A 23,464-nucleotide genomic window follows, 5' to 3' on the forward strand; every position below is an offset into this window, starting at 1 on the left:
AGCATATGAATATGATCTCCCCCAATGGCGAAGCCGCAACAATACCCTCTTCATAGTGGTCAACTATAATTTTTACAATTTACCTCCTCACAGATAATTATGGGACCGACCGTATGAAGCCGTTGTAATAATAGATTTCATCTTTTGCTGAAATAACCGCCTCCAAGATGTGGTGCATTGGCAAACAGCTAGGCACTTCCTCCAAGCGGCGAGGATTCGATCCCCAACAAAAGCCCACTTCTAGATTTACTTGATGTGCAAAATAAAAAACTGAACCCTACATCTAAGAATTAGTTGACTCATAAATATTCTTTCAAGCATCACTCAAAAATTAAATGCATTCTTTTTTTTCTTGTTATTCAATCTAATGAAATCAAGATTTTCTAATAATTATTCAGGGGATAAGTATATTGGAGATCAAATCAACTAATGTGTGCATCTTTAGTTTGCCCCACATATAAAGTCCATAACAACATTTCATCAATGAAATAGTGCCTAAGTCCGTCCCCTTGACTTGTAGTATATATGAGGGAAAACAACAAAGATCTCAATGAAATAGTGCCCAAGTTCTCTCAATGAAATTGCACTTGTAGTATGTTAGAGCATACAACGAGTTCTAGTGTGGGAATGACCATTCGATATTATTCTTGGCACCGGTAGGCGAAAGGATGAACATCCAGCTATACCTTCACAGCTACAAAAAGACCAGGCAATCAATCTCATGGTGCTGAAAACTTCATCATCTTGAGCTGCTCTTGCCAGGAAGAACATTCTCTACAAAAGGAGCACAGATGCAACAAGATACCATCTCTTCGTCATGTTCCTCCACAGAGTCGTGCGGTAGACTCTTGATTGCTGCATACTCCAATTCCTCGTGCAAAAATGATTTTGTAAATCGCACATTTCTGTCTACTGGAGCCATCCCAATTAAAGTGCCCAGAGTTATGCTAGGATCTTGGAAGAAGGATTTTGTTGACTGAATTCAAAATACACGAAATGATCAATAATAATTGAGCTTATTGCAGTATCATGTCAAAATTATCAAATAAATATAATAGAACATACGATAGTATCAAGTTCGGAAGAAGGATAGGAGGGAAAACTATCTGAATGTCTGTGAAGTGAATTTGTTGGGATTGTGGGAGCTTGTAAGCACTCCATATTCCTCAGTCTGAAGGTCAAGCTCTCGAGTCCAAAAGGCCAACCACCAAGTGCATTTTCAACCTGAAAAACATTCATCTGAATACATCAGATTCTTTTTCTCCCTTTTTCTTTCATTCAAAGTGAGATTTTTATTGGATAAGTGAGGCAAAGTGCAGCCATCAAATCAATGTGCACAACATAGTGAAAGCTTACAATTGCACAACATAGTTTTGTAATTACATTGTGAGCTATGTGCAACACCCTACATAAGTGCCTCCATTTGACTTGGTATGAGGAATGTAAAATGTTATTCGAGCCAAAGGAATAAACTAAGCTCGGGATTGGTTGATGGTTTTATTGGAAAGCTAAAGGAAGATACACCGGAGTACATGACATGGCTTGAATGCAACGCCATGATGATTGCATGATGTTCGACTTTGCGGAAAAAAGCCTTTGTGGGAGTATCACCTATACCGAGGAGGCAATACCATAGGACAATATGAAGGAGCATTTCTCCCAAGAGAATGCTCTCAAATTCCACCAGAATAAAACTATTATCACCAATCTAACACAAAAGGGAGCAATGGCGGTAAATTATTATTCCGAGTTACAAGAGTTGTGAGACGTGGTTTAAAATCTCATGTTGTACTAGGTAGCACGAGCGAAATATTTCGTTCCGTCTACCGATTGGCACAAAGCCGACATTGGCACACCTCGCGACTACCGCAGTGGTATCGCGCAAGTCCCACGGCTCGCTTGAGGAGTTTTTTCAATTTAAAAATTTGTTTCTATAATTTTTTTCAATTTTATATTTTTTAACTATTAATTTTTTTATTTTTTAATGATTAATTTTTCCCCCTCTTAATTCTTTCTCCTTCTTCCCCATATTTTATTTTTTATTTATATTAAAAAAAATTAGTTTTTTTTCTTATTCCTTTTCTCCTTAAATACATAGGAAAAAAATTCCTAGCACTAATTAAAATAAATTAAATGTGAATTCAATTTAAACCTATTTAATCCTTATCCTTACATATAGATTTTAATTAATTCTAAATTAATTTTTACTCAATTCTAATTTTTAAAATATTAGTTTAACATAATAGTAAGTATCTATAATAATCAAATATTATAATAATATTTTTAATTAATATATTTTATATTTTAAAACATACTGAAACTGTATCACTCCGGTCATAAACCGAAACTCTGATATGGCTCGAAATTTTAAATCATGCTTGCTACTTAGTGCACTAAGGAGTGTGAGACAGGAAGCTACATCAACTTTTGATGGGCTTGAACATGGAGACATTTAAGATAGTGTGTTCTCAAATTATTAACTTAGATCCACTATCATAATCTAAGTCAAACTTATACTATTGTGATTCAAGAAGAAAGATAATGGTTGTCCACAAGAAAAAAGGATAAAAGAGATGAGTTTGTCAATTTTCTTGTCAGCATTGATAGGAGTGAGAAAAGAGCAAGATGTATGACCATTTGGGGAAGATGTGGATCCAAATGTCAGCTACAAAAGGACTGGAGGCACATGTTTGAACCCGCTCATATGACCAAGAGACAACCAAGGCAATAATTATTAATATCAAGATGGTCAGAATTAAAGTGGTTTACTTTTTCACTTAAAGTTACATATGAAAGCAGAACAACTTGACTTAAGATGGGAAGTTATTTGATACATAGACAAAGAAAGTGTCATGAGAAGTATTGTTTGAGTGCTCAAAAGGGATGAAAACTGATTTATAATAATTATAGCAAAATAGTCTACAAAAGGACTACATGTTTGAGCCACCATGGATGACCAAGAGACAACCAAGGGAGAGTCAAAGCTTAAACTATTGCCAAAGTTACATATGAAAGCACCGAACAACAAGGAGATGGAGTTCGTTAATCTAACTTCACAAATTATAAACTTCGACAATTCATAGCCTCATGAAAAGTTCTAGTATTGGGAAACATCACCTTGAAGGTAATTATTTGACACAAACAACTCAATCCACATAATAGAGAAGTTAAACATATTGCTTGACAAAGAAATTAAAGAATTGATTGTTCAACGACCATACCCAAAGGCGAAAAAAGACATGATGGCAAGTCATGTCAGAATAGTAGTCAGACTGGGTCTCTTGCTCCATGATGTGCTGTTCTTGGTTTTCGATGTAACTTAATATTTGTTGTATAATTAAAATATGATTTAAAATTGTGTTGTAAGATTTACTTCCATCTTTTGTTTAATATAGAACCAAGCCACGAGGATGGCAATCAGATTAGGTGAGCTTCAAGCAAGGGTCTACAAGTCTAGTTGTATAAGACAACATGCTCTCTAAACCCACTAATGTAGAAGAACAATATAGCACCGATGTCTAGGTCATGCATTTTGCCACTCTTTTATTCCAAATATTAATGTAAAAAATATATATTTGTGATATAGATATAGAACAACACAAGGCCATTTTAAAGTTATAGCAGTAAAGCTGATGAATGTCTAGAATTAGTTGTGACACGTAGGGAACATATAGACTACCAAGCACGATTGGGGCCCCATTATTTTCCTACTTTAGTAGATTATCATAGTTGATGAGTGGATTTTCTTAGGGGGGAGTCAAACTACTCACTACTGTAAATACATTTGTAATAAAATAAAACTCAATGAACTGATTAGTAAAAATAATTAAAAGCTATAATGAGAGAGAATTCACTTCAGACATGCAACATGTCTACTCAAATAATGGATCAGCCATCAAACATCATGTGTAGAAACACACCAAATGGAAGGGTGGAGAGGAAGCACCATTTTAAATGTTGCCCAAGTTGTAATGTTTCAGGCAAATCTTCCAATAAAATATTGTGGAGTGTATTCAAGTAGCAATACAATTACTCAAACTCTAACAAATACTTTAAGTGGAAAAAGTCCCCTACAAGATCCTTTTTAAAAATGCTAACTTACAATCATCTTAAAGTATTTGAGTATTGGTGTTATATCCAAAGGCATCCAAAAAGTGGGAATAAGTTTGATAAGAGGTGAAGTAAATTTGTTTTTAGGGTATCCTCAGGACCAAAAGGGATGCAAGTGCTTAGGCTTAAAAACTATGAGATCTTTGTATCTAAAGATGTTTTTAGAGAGCTTGAATTTTATTTTGCTTAAAATAATACTTCAGAGTTGAGACACAATATGTAGTAATAAGTAAAATGTGGTTCAACAAGTGAAGAGGAATAAAGAATTAAATGACAAGCATAGAGGAATATAGACATGAAGAAAGAGAAGAGAGAAGAGGAGTCGATGCAATTTGGAAATGAAGGAACATAAAGTGGCGATGGAAGAGATGGTGATGAACAAGTAGAGGAATCCACTAGGCCTAACAGAGCATGGAGACCACCTTAACATCTTAAACACTATGTACACCACATGACCACCCTTTCTCAGCATCCAAATATCCATGTTTACTTTATCCTATTAGAAATATATCTATTTGAATAAAGTAATGCCTTCTCACAAAGCTTATGTAGTTGTTATCAACTTGGATAAAAGCCAACATCCTTTTCCATTGTGGTCCAACATTCACAATGGAGAGAAGCAATTTTGATAGAGATAGAAGCCCTAGGTAGAACATGGACAATTAAAGACCTATCAATTAGAAAGAAAATTATAATCAATGGGTATACAAAATCAAGAGGAGCGTACAAATTTGCAAAAATATTTTGCTCTACTTGCTAACATGGTTGGAATCTACACTAATTAGACGTCAATAATGCATTATTACATAGAGGATTGAACAAAGAGGCTTATATGAAGTTGTTGCTAAAATTCCAATATATTGGTTAAAGAAAAGTACGTTGGCTACAAAAGTCCTTGTATAGGTTGAAATAGTCTTCTCGAAATTGGTTTGAAAAATTCATTGCTACAATGGAGTATAGCTTCAAGCAAATAGATTCGAGCTATTTGTTGTTCACTTACTCAAAGTGACATAAACTAAATTGTTTTACTTTATGTTGATGACTCCATTCTTATAAGTATGGTTTAAAATTTCATACTGTACCGGGTGAAATAGACGAAATGTATTGTTCCGCCTATAATCTGGCACTTACACAGCAAGCCGCTATGGGATCGCAGCAATCTCCACGAGGTCGCATCAATCTTCGATCGCAAAGGTGTCGTGATCCCGTGTTGACCTTCGTACGTAGAGGCACAATGATCCCACAACAACCTTCGTGGGGTCGCGAAGTCACCGCAACCCCATGAAGTCGTGACTCCGTTCCCACAACACAGGGACCACCGCTACCTCCACGGGATCGCAGGGTCACGTGGTCAAAATAACCTCCGCGGGGTTGCAACGCCCACCTCGATCCCGCATTTTTTTCTTATTAAAAAATTATTATATTTTTCATTTTTTATTTTTTTTAATATTTAGAATAATTTTTTAATTTTAATTAATATATTTTATATTTAAAAGATATTGAAACTATATCGGTACAGCATGATACGGTATTGAAACCATATCATTAAATCGAAACTCCGAAATGGATTGATATTTTAAACCGTGCTTGCAAGAATATCAATTTATTTGACGTCAGGAATTTTATGGATAAATATTTTAAAATGAAAGATCTTATTCCATTGAAGTACTTTAAAATTAAGATAGCAAAATGAAAACTAGTCATTACTCGCATCAAAGGAAGTATATTTGGTACATTCTCTAAGAATGTTGAGCTTGAAAACAACCAACTTCTTGATGGAGCAATAACCCGAGCTGGCAAAAAGGCGAACAAAACTTTGTTGAAGGGACCAATAAAATAGCATTGTCTTATGGGCAGACTTATCTCCTTGAGTATTACTCAACCAGAGTTATGCTACTCAATCAATCCATGTATTGTCTCAGTTGATACAAGCTCCTGGTCAAGAACATCGATATGCGACAATAAGAGTTTTTGATATTTAAAGAGAAATCTAGTTCAAAAAATCTTACTTCAGAGGCCAACTTCTCTCAACCTTATTGCGTATTGTAACTTAGACCGGGCAAGTTACCTATTGACTTGATGCTCCAAATCAATTTTTTTTTCACGCTTAGGGATGTCTTATCTCTTGGAAGACCAAAAAACAACCAGCCACCTCAAGATTCTCAACAGAAGTAGATTTCAGGTCAATTGTATTAGCAACAAATGAGTTGTTATGGATAAAAGGTTTGCTAGCATCATTCAGACTTGATAACCCACAATCAATGCATTTTTGTTGTGATAATTAGGTTGCTCTCCACATTGTGACTAATCCAGTGTTTTATGAATGAATAAAACATATTAAATTTTATTGTTACTAAGTGATAAAGCATGTCCAATCTAACCATTTCAGCCCATTTCAACAGGTCATGGCTCAACCAAGTATCAATTGGTCAATATATTCATGAAGGCACTTGGAGGAGATCAATTTTGCTTCTACTAGGAAAGTTAGGCATCACAGATGTGTATGCTCCAACTTGAAAAGGTCAAAGACATGATTTCATGTACCTGCCAAACCAATATAGACCCAAATCTATGGGTGCTTCAATTTGACTTTCATGAAAGCATCCTCCTATATAAGAAGATGCATCATGTAATTGAGATGTAGCAAAAACACCAATCCAATTAATCTAATCCTTTATTTCTTCCTTATCTATTATTATTTCTTCTATACTCTGTATTATCAAAATTTACACTTTCTTATTTGATAATCCACACCTTTTTGAAACATTTCATGGAAAATAGAAAAGTTTACTAAGAAAACCTAGATGACTGCACATATAAGGATGATATAATATACTCATGAAGATAAACTATTCCTTTATCTACATGAATATGCTCTAGTTCATGCATGATCATGATTTGTATGTGTGATGGTTTGCCATCAAAAAATAAAGTGATCACAATTTTTTGGGGGAAAACTGTTTATCAAGGTAGGTACTGCAAGCTTAAAGGTCTAAGATGTATTTACCTCCCACAATTGGACAACTTTAAGGGTGCATTTGATTCAAGTTATCATACATAACCTTAGTTATGTGATTACTAGGTAATCACATAAACAAGGTTATGAAGTATAAAACATAGCATAAATGTTGCTTGATTCAACTTATTTATTTGGAGAGAATAAAATATAATCAGTTTAACATTTACTATATTACCCTTGATTCAATTTATTTTTAAAATAAATTAAATTAAATTAATAATATTAATATTAATAATATTAATGATGATAATAAATTGATAATATATAAAAAATAAATATAATTTTTTAAAATTTAAAATAAATTTATATATTTTTAATAAAATAATTCATTAAAATAATTATTTTAATAAAATAATTCATTAAAATAATTATTTTAATAAAATAATTCATATAAATATAATTCATTAATTTTATTTTTTAAAATTTAAAATAAATTTATATATATTAATAAAATATTTCACTAAAATAATTATTTTAATAAAATAATTCGTTAAATTATAAATATAATTCATGATTTTTATTTTACTAAAATAATTTGTTAAATTAATAAATATAATTCATTAAGTTTATTTTTTAAAAATCTAAAATAAATTATCTTTTTTAAGTTTATAAGTATTTAAATTAAAATTTATTGAATTAATTAAATCAATTTCAATTAGGTTTCACGATAAATTTCAATTAACTCAGTTTTAAAATCAGAGGGTAATTATGGAAAAAAATTTCGTTAACCTCCGAAATCGCAAAAAAAACTTAGACTGCCAAGGTAACATATTCCCGAATTATAACTAATTTGTTGATGTGGTGATAATGTTGCATTACTTGGGAATCGGTCATAACCTAAACCAAACAAGGTTAATAACCTTGGACAGATAACCAAGGTTATCAACGATAACCCTCAATCATACGCCCCCAAAGAAATTAATGCATATCCGGATTGGCAAAGTTAAAGGAACACATGCATTAACAGCATTGCAGTTATTTATATCTAGTATTCACAATGAAATTGTAGTACTTGAAGAAGAGTCTGAATACTAGTCATTCTTCAGCATTTTTGCTTGATTTCAGCTGGTGGATAATTTGATATGAAAGCTGCAAATTGTTTAACAAAATAGCTTCAATTTTTATTACGAATCTATGAATTTTTACCACAATCCATATCAATCTACTTTCTAGAATCATCTATATTAAACTACAATAAAATGGAAGAGTTTGCAACCCTCTCTGTGCTTTGTCAGGCTGGAAAAAGGATGCCAATTTTTTTAATTAAATGTTTTTTCCGTTGACTAGTTGCTTTTCATAGTCGATTCCAATTTCACACTGCTTTCCCTTCTATAATTTTACAAACAAGCCACTTAGGGTTCATGGTCGCCACCAACTGTGGTCACTCCTGCCATATTTGCAGAATAGCATTATTTAGTGCGCATGTGTTTTCTTTAGCATCAGCGCAAGAAAGCCAGAAGAGGAAGCAATAGAATCATATCCATGACCACATAGATGCTCTCCAGTACAGCCAAGAACAACTGCCTCCTAATTTCCCCCTCCCAAGATTGTCGATGTCATCTCAATCCCCAGAGCAATGCTGCTGGTGGACTTAATTCTGCTCCATTTTGTCACTCACTTCTGTCTGTCTTCTCAAACGGTGAGTGATTTTTGGAGAAATCTTGGTTCCTTCTCAAGCACTAGAAGACAGACCTCATCAGAACACTGAGCAACCATGGATTTCCATAGCATGGCAAGGGACAACTTCAAGCCCTTGGTAGTAGAACTATATCAGCAAAGAAATATCCATCCATGATTTCCCCTAATCTTCTCTTCTCATGGTGTCTCTTCTCACCTTTGAGCGTTGATGCCAGCAATGGATCCTCTTTTTAGTGGAATCAAAGAGAAATCCAACTGTGTTATAATACGTTTAGCAGGTTGATCAAGCGCAGATTGATCAAGAGCAGCTAGATGACAATGATACAGTTGGAGATTGTAACCTAAAAAAGTACTTCCAATCTCAGCTAAACTCTCTCTCATATCTTTATAATTATGAGATTCCTTTTATTTGTCAACCTTAGATCGACATTGATACTAAGTCTTAATAGTTCTAGCTCTATGATCATCATCTTGGGTTGCATGCGTGTAATCTTTCTCACATATCCAAGGCTCCGATGTTGGAGTAGGGGGAACATAAATTTTACAACCACCAGATGTATCATCACTGTCATCACTTCCATGAGTACTTGCACTGCTATCAACATCACTATCATCATTTCGAACTGCTCATCAAACTGCAGTGTCGGAAGGTGATGTTTTATCACTATCATCATGTTCTTGCTCAGCAATTGCATCGAGTGGATTTTCACTAATTCTCAATTGACCTCTTTCCTTAAAAGCAGAAGTTTTGACTTTTCTTTTCTCTTTAATAAAAGTTGCAAGAGCTTTACCTTTGCCTTTATCTACGGATTTTGATTGAGTTTGGGGTTAGGATATTTGAGAATGTCTGAGCCGAGATCCGAAAAATCAAAATTCTTGATCAAAAGCTTCTTCATCATCATCTTCTTCCACACCGATATCTCCTTTAACTTGTATTTTTTTCAATCTGCTAAATAAGAAATTGAGATGGTCGTGGCGGGTCTCCTACTTCATCAACTAATGGATTTTCGGTCTCTACAGTGCTCCACCAATCCATCATTGGATCATTCTCAATTTGTATGAATCTAATATCAAATGGGTCTACATCATCAGATGTTTGTCCTTCCTTCTCTTCTGTTATTGCTCTTAGTTGAAGACGCATATTATAATGAACGTAAATTTATCTTGTTCAATCAACAATAAGAAAGACAATTTCATACTTTTGTATGAATAAGGGAGAAAATTATTCAATTTCTTTCATAACCACTTAAAGTTGTTGTCTGTGAGAGAATCCGTACTGCAATCTTTTTCAAATTTAGAGTTGATCCTCCATATTGTAACCACCACTCCAACGGTAAAATAAATAAGAATAAAATTAAAATAATATTTATATTTTACATGTCCAAGGCTCCGATGTTGGAGTAGGGGGAACATAAATTTTACAACCACTAGATGTATCACCACTGTCATCACTTCCAATGAGTACTTGCACTGCTATCAACATCACTATCATCATTTCAAACTGCTCATCGAACTGCAGTGTCGGAAGGTGATGTTTTATCACTATCTTCATGTTCTTGCTCATCAATTGCATCGAGTGAATTTTCACTAATTCTCAATTGACCTCTTTCCTTAAAAGCAGAAGTTTTGACTTTTCTTTTCTCTTTAGTAAAAGTTGCAAAAGTTTTACCTTTGCCTTTATCTACGGATTTTGATTGAGTTTGGGGTTAGGATGTTTGAGAATGTCTAGGTCGAAATCCGAAAAATCAAAATTCTTGATCAAAAGCTTCTTCATCATCATCTTCTTCCACACCGATATCTCCTTTAACTTGTATTTTTTTCAATCTGCTAAATAAGAAATTGAGATGGTCGTGGCGGGTTTCCTACTTCATCAACTAATGGATTTTCAGTCTCAACAGTGCTCCACCAATCCATCATTGGATCATTCTCAATTTGTATGAATCCAATATCAAATGGGTCTACATCATCAGATGTTTGTTCTTCCTTCTCTTCTATTATTGCTCTTAGTTGAAGGCGCATATTATAATGAACGTAAATTATCTTGTTCAATCAACGATAAGAAAGACAATTTCATACTTTTATATGAATGAGGGAGAAAATTATTCAATTTCTTTCATAACCACTTGAAGTTGTTGTCTGTGAGAGAATCCGTACTGCAATCTTTTTCAAATTTAGAGTTGATCCTCCATATTATAATCACCACTCAACTGTAAAATAAATAAGAATAAAATTAAAATAATATTTATATTTGTTGACAATAATTAGTAATAATTTTTACTATATTTATCTGCATCCATTTTATATCTGCAGGACACTGATTGCTAAAAGAATCATATGCCTCTAGAAATAATTGACTTTCATTAATAGCCTCAGCAGCTAATTCCCTATTTATTTGTAGTCTTGATATTATATTTCTGAGGACCACTAATAGATCTTCATTTATGCCAAGATTATAACAATATTGATATGTCAGATTGAGATAATAACTTAAAATAATTAAACATATATAATTATTAATAGCAAATATTAAAAATTCTTTATCATAAAAAATACACACCTGCCAAATGAATATATTTTTCCATTTGATTGTCTCATCTTGCAGTGATTATATCAATATAATGTTGATATTTGGTTGGTGATTGTAGACGTCTCTTAATTTCCTCTTTTGTTTTATGAAGTAGACAGTAAACATTACTCATTTGTGGCATCTTGTCCATATTGACTTTATGTAGAATAACGTACAAGTGCTCTACTTCTAAAAGAATATCTGCAATATAGTCCCAAAATCTAACAGATATAATAATTTTTTGCACCTCTTTACCTTCAGTCATGTTAGAATATCGAGAGGTTTCTCAATCCTCAGAAGTGAACATGGACTTCAATCCATTTTTTTTTAAAACAACGATTTTAATAGGAGAGAGTGGCAAACCTAGTTGCTCCTGGTTGCAAAATCTCCCCATCAATAAATTTTCTCATTAATCCATAAACCTAATGATGATTATAGAGGAATTTTATTAATGATTGACTCTTTTTCACTATCTGCTTCACTATATCGAATTTACCAATATTTGTCATCATCAAATCGATACAATGTGTTGCACATGGTGTCCAAAATAATGTTTGATACTTTTGCTCTAATAATTCTCCAACCCTCTTAAAATTGACACTATTATCTGTAAGCACATGTACTATATGTTCTACAACTATATCTTGAACTATACTATCCATCAAACAATATATGTAAAGTGCATCATGATAGTCTGTAGTTGACCACTTAATTTCACATATTGACCACTTAATTTCAAGAATTTGACAAGCACATAGATAGGCAATTTAATACAAATATGTCAACCAAGCAAAATTGAGAGTAGAACATTGAGAAATCCTTAAATATTTCTATATAAGGAGCAAGGAAGGTCCTTTCTTATATGGAGACTCATTTTGTTTTAGTAACATTTGAATATTTGGCACATGTTGAGCTTATGACATAACTCATGAAACATTTAGCTTTCATAATTGTAAACTTAGATATTTATGCATATAGTGTACTTGATTTGATTTTGTATTTTTTCCATTCATGAACTTAATGCATTTGATGTGATTGTTTATCAATTTAAAATATTTTTGGTACTTAATTCTACTCATGCGATGTGTGTGAAATATCTTGTTTATTTTATATATAGTTATATAAAAAAAATTATTTTGTGTATACAACAACCAAAAGTTATCCTCCTATGTCATTGGGCTCTATTCCCTATAATATCATCTATATTTAAATAATATTATTCTCTTTTATCATTGTTAACCAAGTCTTCTTCGATCTTCCTCCATCCTATTTAATGTGTATTTGTCATAACTTCAGATCGCCTAATTAGAGCATGTATTGGTCGTATAAGTACATGTTCATACCATCTTAAATGCGTCTCTCAGAGTTTTCATCAATTGGCACAACTCTGACTTTCTCTATAATGTTCTCATTTCTTATCCTCTTCACCTCTCCATCCTCGTATATTCACACATTCACCTTAACATCTTCATCTCTACGACTCTCCTCTTCTGCTCGTGCCAATATTCAGCTTTATATAACATAGCATGTCTAACCATTATTTTGTTGAACTTTCCTTCCCTTGAAGTTTTAAGGTACTTGACAATCACAAAAAATACTTGACGCTCTCCTCCATTTCAACCATCCTACTTATATTTCATGTAAGTCACTCCATCATTTTGCAAAAATGATCCTAAATACTTAAATCTCTTTACAATTAACTCGTCATCTCCTATCTTAATAATTCTCTTATTATGTCTAATATTGCTAACTTAAACTCCATCTTCTGTCTTTCCTCTACTAAGATTAAAATCTCACTTTCAGTATTTCTCGTCAAGATTCGAACTTAGCATTTACTCCTTCACATGTTTCATCTATCAAAATAATATCACCTATAAATAGCATGCAACATAGTAATATGTCTTGGATGTGTCCAATGAATTTATCCAAGATTAGTGTAAGAAAATAAAAACTTAAAATTAATCCTTGATGTAACCCTATTATTATAGAAAATGATTTAATTAATCCGCTTAAAGTATTCACTCTTGTCATTACATCCTCATACATATCTTTAATTATTTCAATATATGTCACTCTTAACACCTTTCTTTTCTAAAGTTATCCTTAATTATTTTGTATATAGTTCTATAAAATTTTCTTATATGTTATGATTGAACATCATGCTTTAACCATGTTATATATCATGTTTTGATATTATGCTTTGTGATACTCTTGTCATTTTTATTGCTCAACCAAGTGAGAGAGATAAGGTTTTAATTTTACCAAATTTTCATTATTTTAATAACATGATCTATGCTCACTTGGTGATTTTCATTATTTTTATATCATGACCCATGCTCATTTGATTATTTTAATATCATATGCCTATTTGTTTGATATTATGCTTATCTATTTTCATCATTTATATTTGATACATGTTTGATATCACTGGTTGCACACGTTTGACATTTATACTTGATACATGTTATGAGAGATATTTATATGATCATGTTAGCATTCAAATTGAAACTCTACCCATTTTTCATCTAAGAAGGTAGAAGATAGGCCTTATAGATAGCACATCCACAAATCGAAAGTGTTGCATTTCTAGGGGATGCCTAAATTGGGGGAAGTTAATTAATTAAGGGGAGGTTATCTAATTGGAGTGGGGATCTAGCTTTTTAGATTAAAAATTAGAAGATTTGATCTCATGTATTTTAGCTATTTGTTTTAATTCATAAAATATTATTTTCAACTCCAAATTAAGTAGATTGTCAAATATTAAAAAGGAAAAGATTATTGAATAATTTTGGTTCCTCTATTAGATCAATCATGTGGTTTTAATATTTAATAGCAATTTTAATTTGATTCTAATTGCTTAGTTCTAATATAAATTATAGGTTATGATAATTGTAATTGAATAAATTAAACTGGAGACAAATAAGCAAGTGAAGCTTTCATCTTGTATTTATATCAAGCATGAAGACAACATTGAAAGTATGTGAAGTATATTTTTTCATTAGTAGATCTAGATCTTATATAAATAGCATAAGAATATAAGCAATTTCAATTTACCTAAAGAGCTTGTTTTTATATAGTTCAAAATTTTAGCAAGGTATATGGGTCAAATTCTTTTTTATTTCCATATTACGTATCGAGATTATCTATGTTCAATTTAGAGAGTTCTTGATAAGTGTTAAGGACAAACAAATATACTAGGTGTTGAGATGACATAATTTGGTTTAAGAATCTTGAAGATGTCCCTCACTCCCCTAGTTAATTTTGGCCTCAAGTATAAGATGGTTATCAAGTTGGCAGTGCCATTGGTTGTGATTTCTCATGTAACGTATATTGTTTATTTAAGTTATTTGTTCTAATCATGCACGCCAAATGAAGTTTCTTCTACTGGACTAAAATCAGGAGGGATGATCATGAGAGTCATTAGGTTGGAGATAGAAGTGTCAAATCGGAGGTCGTTTGATTACCGAACTAAGCAAACCAAGAATGAACCTGGTTCGCTACAGTGAACATAGGCTGAACCCGGTTCAACTGGGTTATTCTTTCCTTCGGTTCAGCCACGGTTCAGCCAATGCGCGCCGACCCGACCTAGGTTACTATAGCTTCTATATAAATCGCATCTCGCGATTTTGCCCTATTCACGGTCTTCCTCCTCGCGTCGTGCCGCCTCTCGACATAGCTCCTGTCCGTCGTTCTCCGTCCGCTCTGCTGGCCTTCCGCCGGAGAAACAAGGGGCAGTTGGCTGTGGTGAGCTAGAGGGAGGAGAGCGAGAAACCCCTGTTTATCTTCTTCACCATCTCGACGGCGCCGAACAAGGATTTTCCAATCTACGCGAGGGCGTAGCTGCTTGGCGGACGACGAACCTACCGGTTGTTTCAACGGCCAAGGGAGAGGAAGCCGGTCGCATCTCCTCACTCCCAGCGTCGGCCGTCGATCCCGATCGAGCGGCAGCTTCTTCCCCAAGCGCAGCGCCGTTTACCACTTTCCCGAGCCGCAACGTCGTCCGACGCTTCCTCGTTCGCGATATTGTCACCGGCTGCGGGGAGGAGAAGCCCTCTTCGGTGGTCGCCTCCTCTTTAATCCCACCGTCCTCTGCCACTTGCGCCCCTGTGGGAGAGGAGGAGAGCGTCTCTTGTTTTCGCCCGTGTGGGAGAGGAGCTGAAGGTTTTCTGTTTCGGCCATGTGGGAGAGGAAGAGTAGCTTGTTGACGAAGAGGAGCCACCGCCGGAGCTGCTGCCGGAGAGAAGTCCTTTTGAAGCCTTTATCGAAGCATCTTCGGTGATCGGAAATCGTTTCCGACCACCACAAGTTGCTGTCGGAAATTAGGGTCTGCCGTCGAAAGCTTGTGAAGCTATCGGAGATTTTTCCATCAACGTCGAAAAGGTTCCGACCAATTTATCATAAATCGACGGTCAATAATTGATCACCGAAACTACTATATCGATTCTCGATGATAGTTAAAAAGCCCTGGAACGATCGCGACAAACGTTGTTGTGTGGTTTCTGGAATAAGGCTTCTCTTGAATCGATCGTTATAGATCATCGACTAGTACCAAAGACGATGACGCGACTCGTGGCTTCTGAAGTCATCCAGACGAGAGCTTGGCATGGATCACCAGTAGAGACGGGACTTCGACGAGGACCGCTCGATTGATGCCAACACCGCTCAATGTCATCATCCATGAGGTACACGTTTAGAATAATTTACTATTCTGAAAATTTTAATTTCCTGTCATGTCTTGTACGATGTTATTTCCTGCTATGCATGCGTGTGTTGTGTAATAATTAGTTTTAATTATTTGTTTATTTCCGCTGTGTACGTTTCCGAAACATGTAAACACGCGCATTGCACCGGGACGATCCGAACATCATTGCAGTAATCACACCTTTAAAGGGATTCACCTCATGTTTAAAGGAAACAACATAAATTGGGGGTCTATTGAGGGGCTGAACATGATCCTTTTTTGGCTTCTCTTCAAAATCCAGTACAGACTTCAAGGAGATAGTAGAGAATTGGTGCCTAAAAAATAATTAAGGACTTTATCAAGATCGGCATTAATTCCTTAATGGAAGTCAAAGATGTTGGTGCAATGATGTTCTACGCAGTCGACTTCAACTAGATTGTTTTAATGCAATTGACAAAGGATTTAAATTACACATTACATAGGCACCAAGAGGCAATGGTTGACCAAGAGCTTGGCAGGTTGCACATAGAATTTGAAAAGCTCGTAAATTGAGATAGTCAAGTTGGAAGATTATTGGATAAAGAGGTTGAGCTTAACCAAGAGCTTGGTATGTTGCTAATGGAGCAGGAAAGATCATAACTCGATGGAATCGAGTGGTGATCAGGTGGTCAAGTTTGTTGTTGATTTGATGGTTTGGAGGCCCAGAACAAAGTGAGCTCGAAAGTAAGGTGAAGGATGACATAAAACAACCATGCAAGACTTAGAGAATCTAAGGGACCAAAGGTCATATATGGACAAGAAGCATCGATTGCATTGAATCTTTGAAGATATGTAAAATGTGAGAAATTACAAGGGAATGTATTTTTTATGTGTTTTTGGGTAATCTACTTAGTGGCTTGTACAACCAAAGAACAGTAGGTCATAGTCAGCATTTCTACTTGATCTTGAATTAAGTTGGGATCTTTGAACAGATTCAGTCGACTGGAGGTTATTTTCAATTAACTAAAGTTGAGTCTACTCAAGAGTTGATTGTAACCAAACAACTAAATCTGTTGAGACTACCAGATATTCAATTGTTTCAAAATAATTTGCTCTCTATTGGGCTTGAGTCAATTGGAGAAATATTTAGCCAATTGAAAACCTATCTATTGGAGGTAAACTAGTCATTAAAGTCAATTGAAAATGGTTTAAATTGATTGGTAGACTAGCCATTGGTGGATAGTTTTTATTGTCTTAGCCATTTGAGTTAATTAAACTTGGTTTGAGTTGACTAAACATTGATGTTGTTGAATAAAGTGGTGTTTAAGTCAACTAGCAACTAGTCGTTGGTTGATAAGGTTTCTATACATACATTTAGTTAATTAGAGATGATTGAAATTGATTGAAGTCGAGCAAAAATAGTCATTTGAGTCGCCTTATTTGCAATTCTAAGGTTGGGTTACATATACAACAACAACCAAACTTTTATCTTACTAAGTAGAGTCGACTATATGGATCCTCTTACGCCATTAGATTACGTATATAAATATGAATAGAGGGGACCTTAACATGACATAAAAACTACTATAAACTTCTCCTTGCCTCTTCCAACTACTCCAGAAGCTAGAAATCAACTAGGCTTCATCTATTGCAAAGTTTTTAGTTTCTAATTTAGACCACCAATAGCCTACTTTGGACCATGAAAGAGATCCATTTCTTGTAGCAACTCTATCAGGTGATTATAATACTCGGTACAAATTGCCTTGTTGTGTTGTGTGGATTGCAAAGTGAATCTTGAAACATGAAGATGTGTTTTATGATTGGAATACTTTTCTTGGATAACCTTCCAAATCTTTTAAGAAGCTTTAAAAAAGAGGAAGGCTCAACACAGCTTTGACTTCCTTGAATTATTCAACCATGCCATGACAATGAAGTCCTTTGCTTCTTATGCTCAGGATTTCAGTGAATAACAAATGGAGGTTAGCTACTTCTAGAAAGATAGTCATACTTCCCTTTGCCTCTAATTACGAGAAGGACCATGCTAACCATTCCTCATAATTTTTTAGGTTCAGTCTATGTTGGAAATCTACAAAGAATGATTAACAAAGGATAAAAACAGTGGAGGGTTATGTAGGAGATTTGCAGATGGTGTGCTTGAAGTAGTTCCAGAATATGTTATCATTTGGGCTAGTGTTTCAACAGTAGGTACAACCAAAAGGTCAGATGTTTTTCTCATTAAATGAAATGAAGACATAGTTGAAATAACTTGGGTATCAATTCCATTATTCTAAGGGCATAAATACAAGTTTTTTGGTCCTTAATTAAGAAATAGAAATAATCCGTAAACTAGAGGTAGATCCCATAATTATTGGAGAATACAATAGCTATGATAATAAAAAATAACATCTAGATAGGAAAAAAAAAAAAAAAGATAGATAACAGCCCCACTAATCTGGGATTATACTACAAACTCTGAGACAATGTATGTGCATGCAATGTATCTACACACAAAAAATAATAAACATACATATACACAAAACACATACATATATGCCACCGTCCTTGTTAGTTCTGTTCATTGAGCCAGGCCCTAGATTCCTTCAGTAGGGTTTAACCCCATCACGAAGGCAAAGATAGAGCACCTACCTAGGTAGTCCGGAGCCTAAAGATATTCCAAAGATTGAAAAAGGATATATCTTATGGTTACCAAAAGGAAATGTATTCCCCCTAGAATGAACCAGATAAGCACCCAAATCAAACATGGATTTACTTACAAATATGCAGACAAAAAAAATAAATGCAAAAAAGTAGCAAAAATATATATGAAATTGACGGAGAAGACGCACTAACTTGTGCAGCCATGGGCGAAGGAAAGTGCTGGAAGGAATGGGTGAAAGAGGAGATTGAAATCGTTGAGTTCCAGTGGCAGCTCCTCCGGGTCCATGGCGCAAAGACTTAAATCCCGATCCAGGAAACAAGATTCCAAAAAGACAGAGTGGTCGTCGGCGACAAAGAGAGTAGAAGTAGGTGGCGTGCGGATTAAAATCAGGGGGTGAATAATTAATGCCATTTTGAGCGAAACCAAGTGACTGACCTCGACGTCACCAAGCGGCCGACGGTCTTCCGTCGACGAAGTCGCAGAGTTGAATCATTGATGAGGCGGCGCCGGAGCGGGCCACGGCCAGGCATTTGTTTTAGGGAAAATCTCCAGGTCTCGTCTCTTTCACCAACAGTCGGCGAACAAATTTTACTTAAAAAAAAAAAAAAGGATAAATCTCAATTAGTTCTCCTTGAGGCCGATTCAGTCCCATGAAAATTTTTCATCGATAATCGGAGTAAATCGGAAAGCGTATACGACGACCAATCCAGATGTCTAGAAACAAATTTTATTAAATATTATTTGTGGCTGTACTAATCACCACCACGACTCTCTAATTTAACTAAATAAATACTCTTGTTTAATTAAAAATAAATAAAAAAATTTAAAAAAAACGTTTCAAATTATATAGATCATCAAAGGATATTTTTTAAAAAAATTAAAAAAATACTCCCATTAGATATTTTATTCTAAAAATATCTTTTATTTTACTATTATTGGAATAGCTATGGAATATTTATTCTAACATGCAGAAGACTATAATATTGTTCCTTATTATAGTAGCATGTATAATTAATTATTATAATATGTAAAAGATACTCTATAATTATTAGAATATATAACATCTAATACAATATTTTAAAATAATTTTGATAAATTTAAAATAATTTTAATAATATTTAAATGATTGAATACATAATTTAAATATTAAAGAAAGTTGGTTAGTAAATTACTATAAAAATATATCATAAAAATTAAAAAGAAGCAAAAGAGTCAGAAAATATTTTTATTTCAACATTGCTATAATAATTATTGAATAACTATTATAATATATTAAAATAAATCAATTCAACTTAAACAAATATATTACAAATAAAATACTTTTATATAAAAATTACTTTATTAATTTAAACTTATAAAAATCATTTCAATAAAGTCAAAATCACTATAAATTATTATGATAATTATTTAGTAATTATTAAATAGTTACTACAATATTGTGGCAGGTACTCAATAGATCTGATAATAATTTAGGATGATCTTGACCTTATAAAAGAATTTTTTATTAAGTTTAAATAATTTTAATTAAATTGAGAGAAAAAAATATTTTTAATATAATCGTACTTTATATATAGTATTTTTATCAAAATAAATTAAAAACATAATTTACTTTAATATGTTGTAATAATTACAGTGTTACTATTATATTGTGTAGCAATTACTCTATGATTACTATAATAAATTTCAAATAAAGGTATTTTTGTTTTAAAACATATAATTACATTATTTTTTTACTTTTTTTAGAAAGGGGGGCTCTTTTAATGATTTTGATAATTAACAACACCCTTTTGATTTTTGCTTATTAATGTTTAGTAGTACTTGTAGGACCATTGTTAACTAAGCAGTCAAACGGATCAACTCATAGTGAGACAGGTCAACCTACTAAAAATTCATTATATGACGAAGCGGGGCGGATCGACCCACCAACTTGACGGGTTATAAAATCTCTAATCCAATCCAACCCAAGACGGATTGCAAGTTAGGCAGGCCAACCCACGGACCTGTCAAAAAATAAAAAAATATTAAAAATTTTAAGTTTGGATTATAGTTTAAATTGATAAAGTTGAAACTTGAATTGTAATTTTTAAACTTGAATGGTAATTTAGACGGATCAAACTCACTAATTCATTAAGTTTTCTATTTTAATTTTAAAATATATAATAAATAAATAATTTTTCTCAATCTGCAGGCCAACCTAAGTCCGTCGCGGGTCAACCCACGTGGTTCGCGGGCCAACCCATCTGAACTCATCCTAAAATGAGTTGACAAAATTTCAACCTAACCCATCTAAATTGCATGATGGGACAAGCCAACCTGACGGCCCCAATCCAAATTAACGGTAATATTGTTAATGCTGGAGAGGGTGCATAATGATAATATAGACATACGACACCTCGATTATACATAGTTTGAAAACCATTAGATTTTTACTCTATGACCTACAATCTATCACAATTACCACTATTTTTGTCATGCATTGAGGGTAAATTGTCCGTCAAACCGGACAGTACCCCTTAGTGATAATATAAGAAACAACCATACCAAACCAATTTAAACTCAAATCTATACAATATATAAGCCCTCGCTAAATAGCTAAATGAATACATATATGTATACATGTATCTGTGGATATGCTAAAACTAAAAAAGATAAATATTATTACTATACTACCAAAAGACAACTAGTCAATAAAAAAGAGAAGCAACCGAAATAATAAAAGTAAAGCTCTAAAGCAACGGAAAAAGGAAATCCAATAAATCGATCGTCAAGTGGGACCGCTACATCCAAGTACTCTCTAAGTTCAAATTGCCAACATCGTGCTTATAAATTCAATTTTTATATTGTTGCCTTACATTTTACATCTTTTATATTGTGCTTAACATTATTTGATTCTTATTAGAGGGTTTTTTTTTCACATTTAGAAGTTTTTTAGAAACGAGATTATTATATTTTATTAAGTGACCATTTCAAGTTTAAGTTTAATTAGTTTGTACCGTTGCAAGTTTACTTAGAAATTCTATTATAAATTGATTTAATATTTGTTATATTGACTTAGTTGGGTTTAGTTAATCTTTCCACTACGAATTTAATTTAATTTTTATTTAATCATAAATTTATTTAGTCTTTTATTCCGTTGTTCCAAATTCTGTTGCTTTATTTAGTTATTATTAAATTAATAAATATGTTATTCACCTCCTCCTTAGTGTGAATACTTTTGCAAAAGGTAGAGTCCATCATCCCAACAGCCTATATGGTGGGTTTCACGACCATCTGTGAGAAAGTAAATTGAGAAGTTACAGTTGACCACAACGGATGAGGATATTGTCTCGACTTCGTCGAAATTCGAACACTTGTCCACTTCTGCAACTCTTCTCCGTTGTAATCAACTCAGCTATATCCTGAAGACACCTTAGTGTGAATATGGTCCTACACAACTAATGTAGCACAATGAAAATTAAAGATAAGATCCTCAAGGAAAGTTATTATTTCTCACAGAGAAAAAAAATTGAAAACTTCATTATATTAACACATAAACTTGTTCATTATATGAAATCCTAATTTATTTAATAATTTATATCACTACCTATTTTTTAAAATATAATAATAGGCTTTCTAATAAAACCCTAATCATTTTAATAAAATTTAATATTTTTTAAAAAATTAAATATATTTTTTAAATTCTAATAAATTATAAAAATTAATGATTTAAATAATTTTTAATAAAATTAAATTATTATCTTCCGTTTGGTTAAACTTCGCTACTTTCTTTGCTTGTGCGTTCATATATTTTGCTCATGTAAAATCAGGGAGAGATAATTTTTTAAAGTATTTTTTTATTCATTGAAAATCAGGCTAAATAAAATTTTTATATCTCCCTCGCCATCGTTAGTATTGAGCTTGCTTCCAACTTGCTAGCTTGTCCCTAGCCTTCTCAGTTTTGTCTTCAATTTAGATTGGATCCGTTGAATTGACTCATTTCATCAAATAATTTAAATAAATTAAATTAAAATTTTATAAATCTATTTTTAAATGGGTTCAGGTGGGCCGACTAGGCCTGCGACTCGCATGAGTCGATACATGATAAGCTTGGGTTGGCCTGCGAGTTGAAAATTTTATTATTTTTTCTTTAAAATTAAAATAGAAAACTCAACATATTAGTATGCTTGATCTGTCTAAATCATAATATAAACTTAAAATTTTAACTCTACTCGTTTAAATTATAATTCAAACTTAAAATTTTTATTATTTTTTATTTTTTAATAGGCTTGCGGGTTAGACCTGCCTAACCCGCAACTTACTTTAGGTTGGATTGGAGATTTTCCAATCCACCAAGTTGATAGGTCGATCCACCTCACCTCATTATATGACAAGTTTTTGACAGATTGATCCGCCTTGTCATGAGTTGATCCATTTGACAGCTCTACTCAGACAGTTATTGGTAGTCAACTTGCATACACAAAGACAGATGTAGGTAGGGACTGTAGTCCAACCTAAATTTTTTATTTCATGCTGCAGGCAGCTCGATCACAAACACCTGCTTCCTCTTCGTCACCGACAAGCCTTTGCTTCCTCCTCCTTCTGGTTATCGCACCAGCTTCCAAGGCACCTTGTGCCACCGTCGGTGCATCTACAGCTTGTAGGTTCTGATCCCGCTGAAACCCCTGCTTCTAAGGCACCTTTGAGTGTTTCTTTCTCTTACGGCATTTAAGAAGGGTAGAGCGGTGGTGGCGGAAGGGCAAAACCGATGTTAAATTAAATCACTTCTAATTTATTGAATTTTCTATTATAATTTTTGTTGATCCTGGTAGCTCC

General features: G+C 33.5%; 1 protein-coding gene and 3 pseudogenes across 2 annotated transcripts; all 4 read right to left on the reverse strand.

Annotated features, from left to right (window-relative positions):
* Nucleotides 1–416: 416 nt before the first annotated feature.
* On the reverse strand, nucleotides 417–19,165 carry LOC141848433 (uncharacterized). Of its 2 annotated transcripts, XM_074736463.1 has the most exons (4): nucleotides 19,088–19,165; nucleotides 18,844–18,947; nucleotides 1,066–1,224; nucleotides 417–976 (listed from the first exon to the last, which is right to left on the reverse strand). In XM_074736463.1, the coding sequence occupies exons 2-4, from the start codon at nucleotides 18,853–18,855 to the stop codon at nucleotides 740–742; spliced, it is 408 nt and encodes a 135-aa protein (XP_074592564.1). In that variant the 5' UTR covers nucleotides 18,856–18,947; nucleotides 19,088–19,165; the 3' UTR covers nucleotides 417–739. The 2 variants fall into 2 exon arrangements, with proteins under 2 accessions (XP_074592564.1, XP_074592572.1); XM_074736471.1 differs by lacking the exon at nucleotides 19,088–19,165 and having other exon boundaries at nucleotides 18,844–19,032.
* On the reverse strand, nucleotides 8,960–10,104 carry LOC141848504 (uncharacterized; annotated as a pseudogene).
* Nucleotides 10,273–10,966, reverse strand: LOC141848457 (uncharacterized; annotated as a pseudogene).
* Nucleotides 11,029–12,031, reverse strand: LOC141848447 (uncharacterized; annotated as a pseudogene).
* Nucleotides 19,166–23,464: the final 4,299 nt, after the last annotated feature.

Source organism: Curcuma longa, chromosome 1 (assembly GCF_044706935.1).
Source record: "Curcuma longa cultivar G26 ecotype Majalengka, Jawa Barat chromosome 1, ITB_CL_G26_1.1, whole genome shotgun sequence".
Classification (NCBI taxonomy): Eukaryota; Viridiplantae; Streptophyta; class Magnoliopsida; order Zingiberales; family Zingiberaceae; genus Curcuma; species Curcuma longa.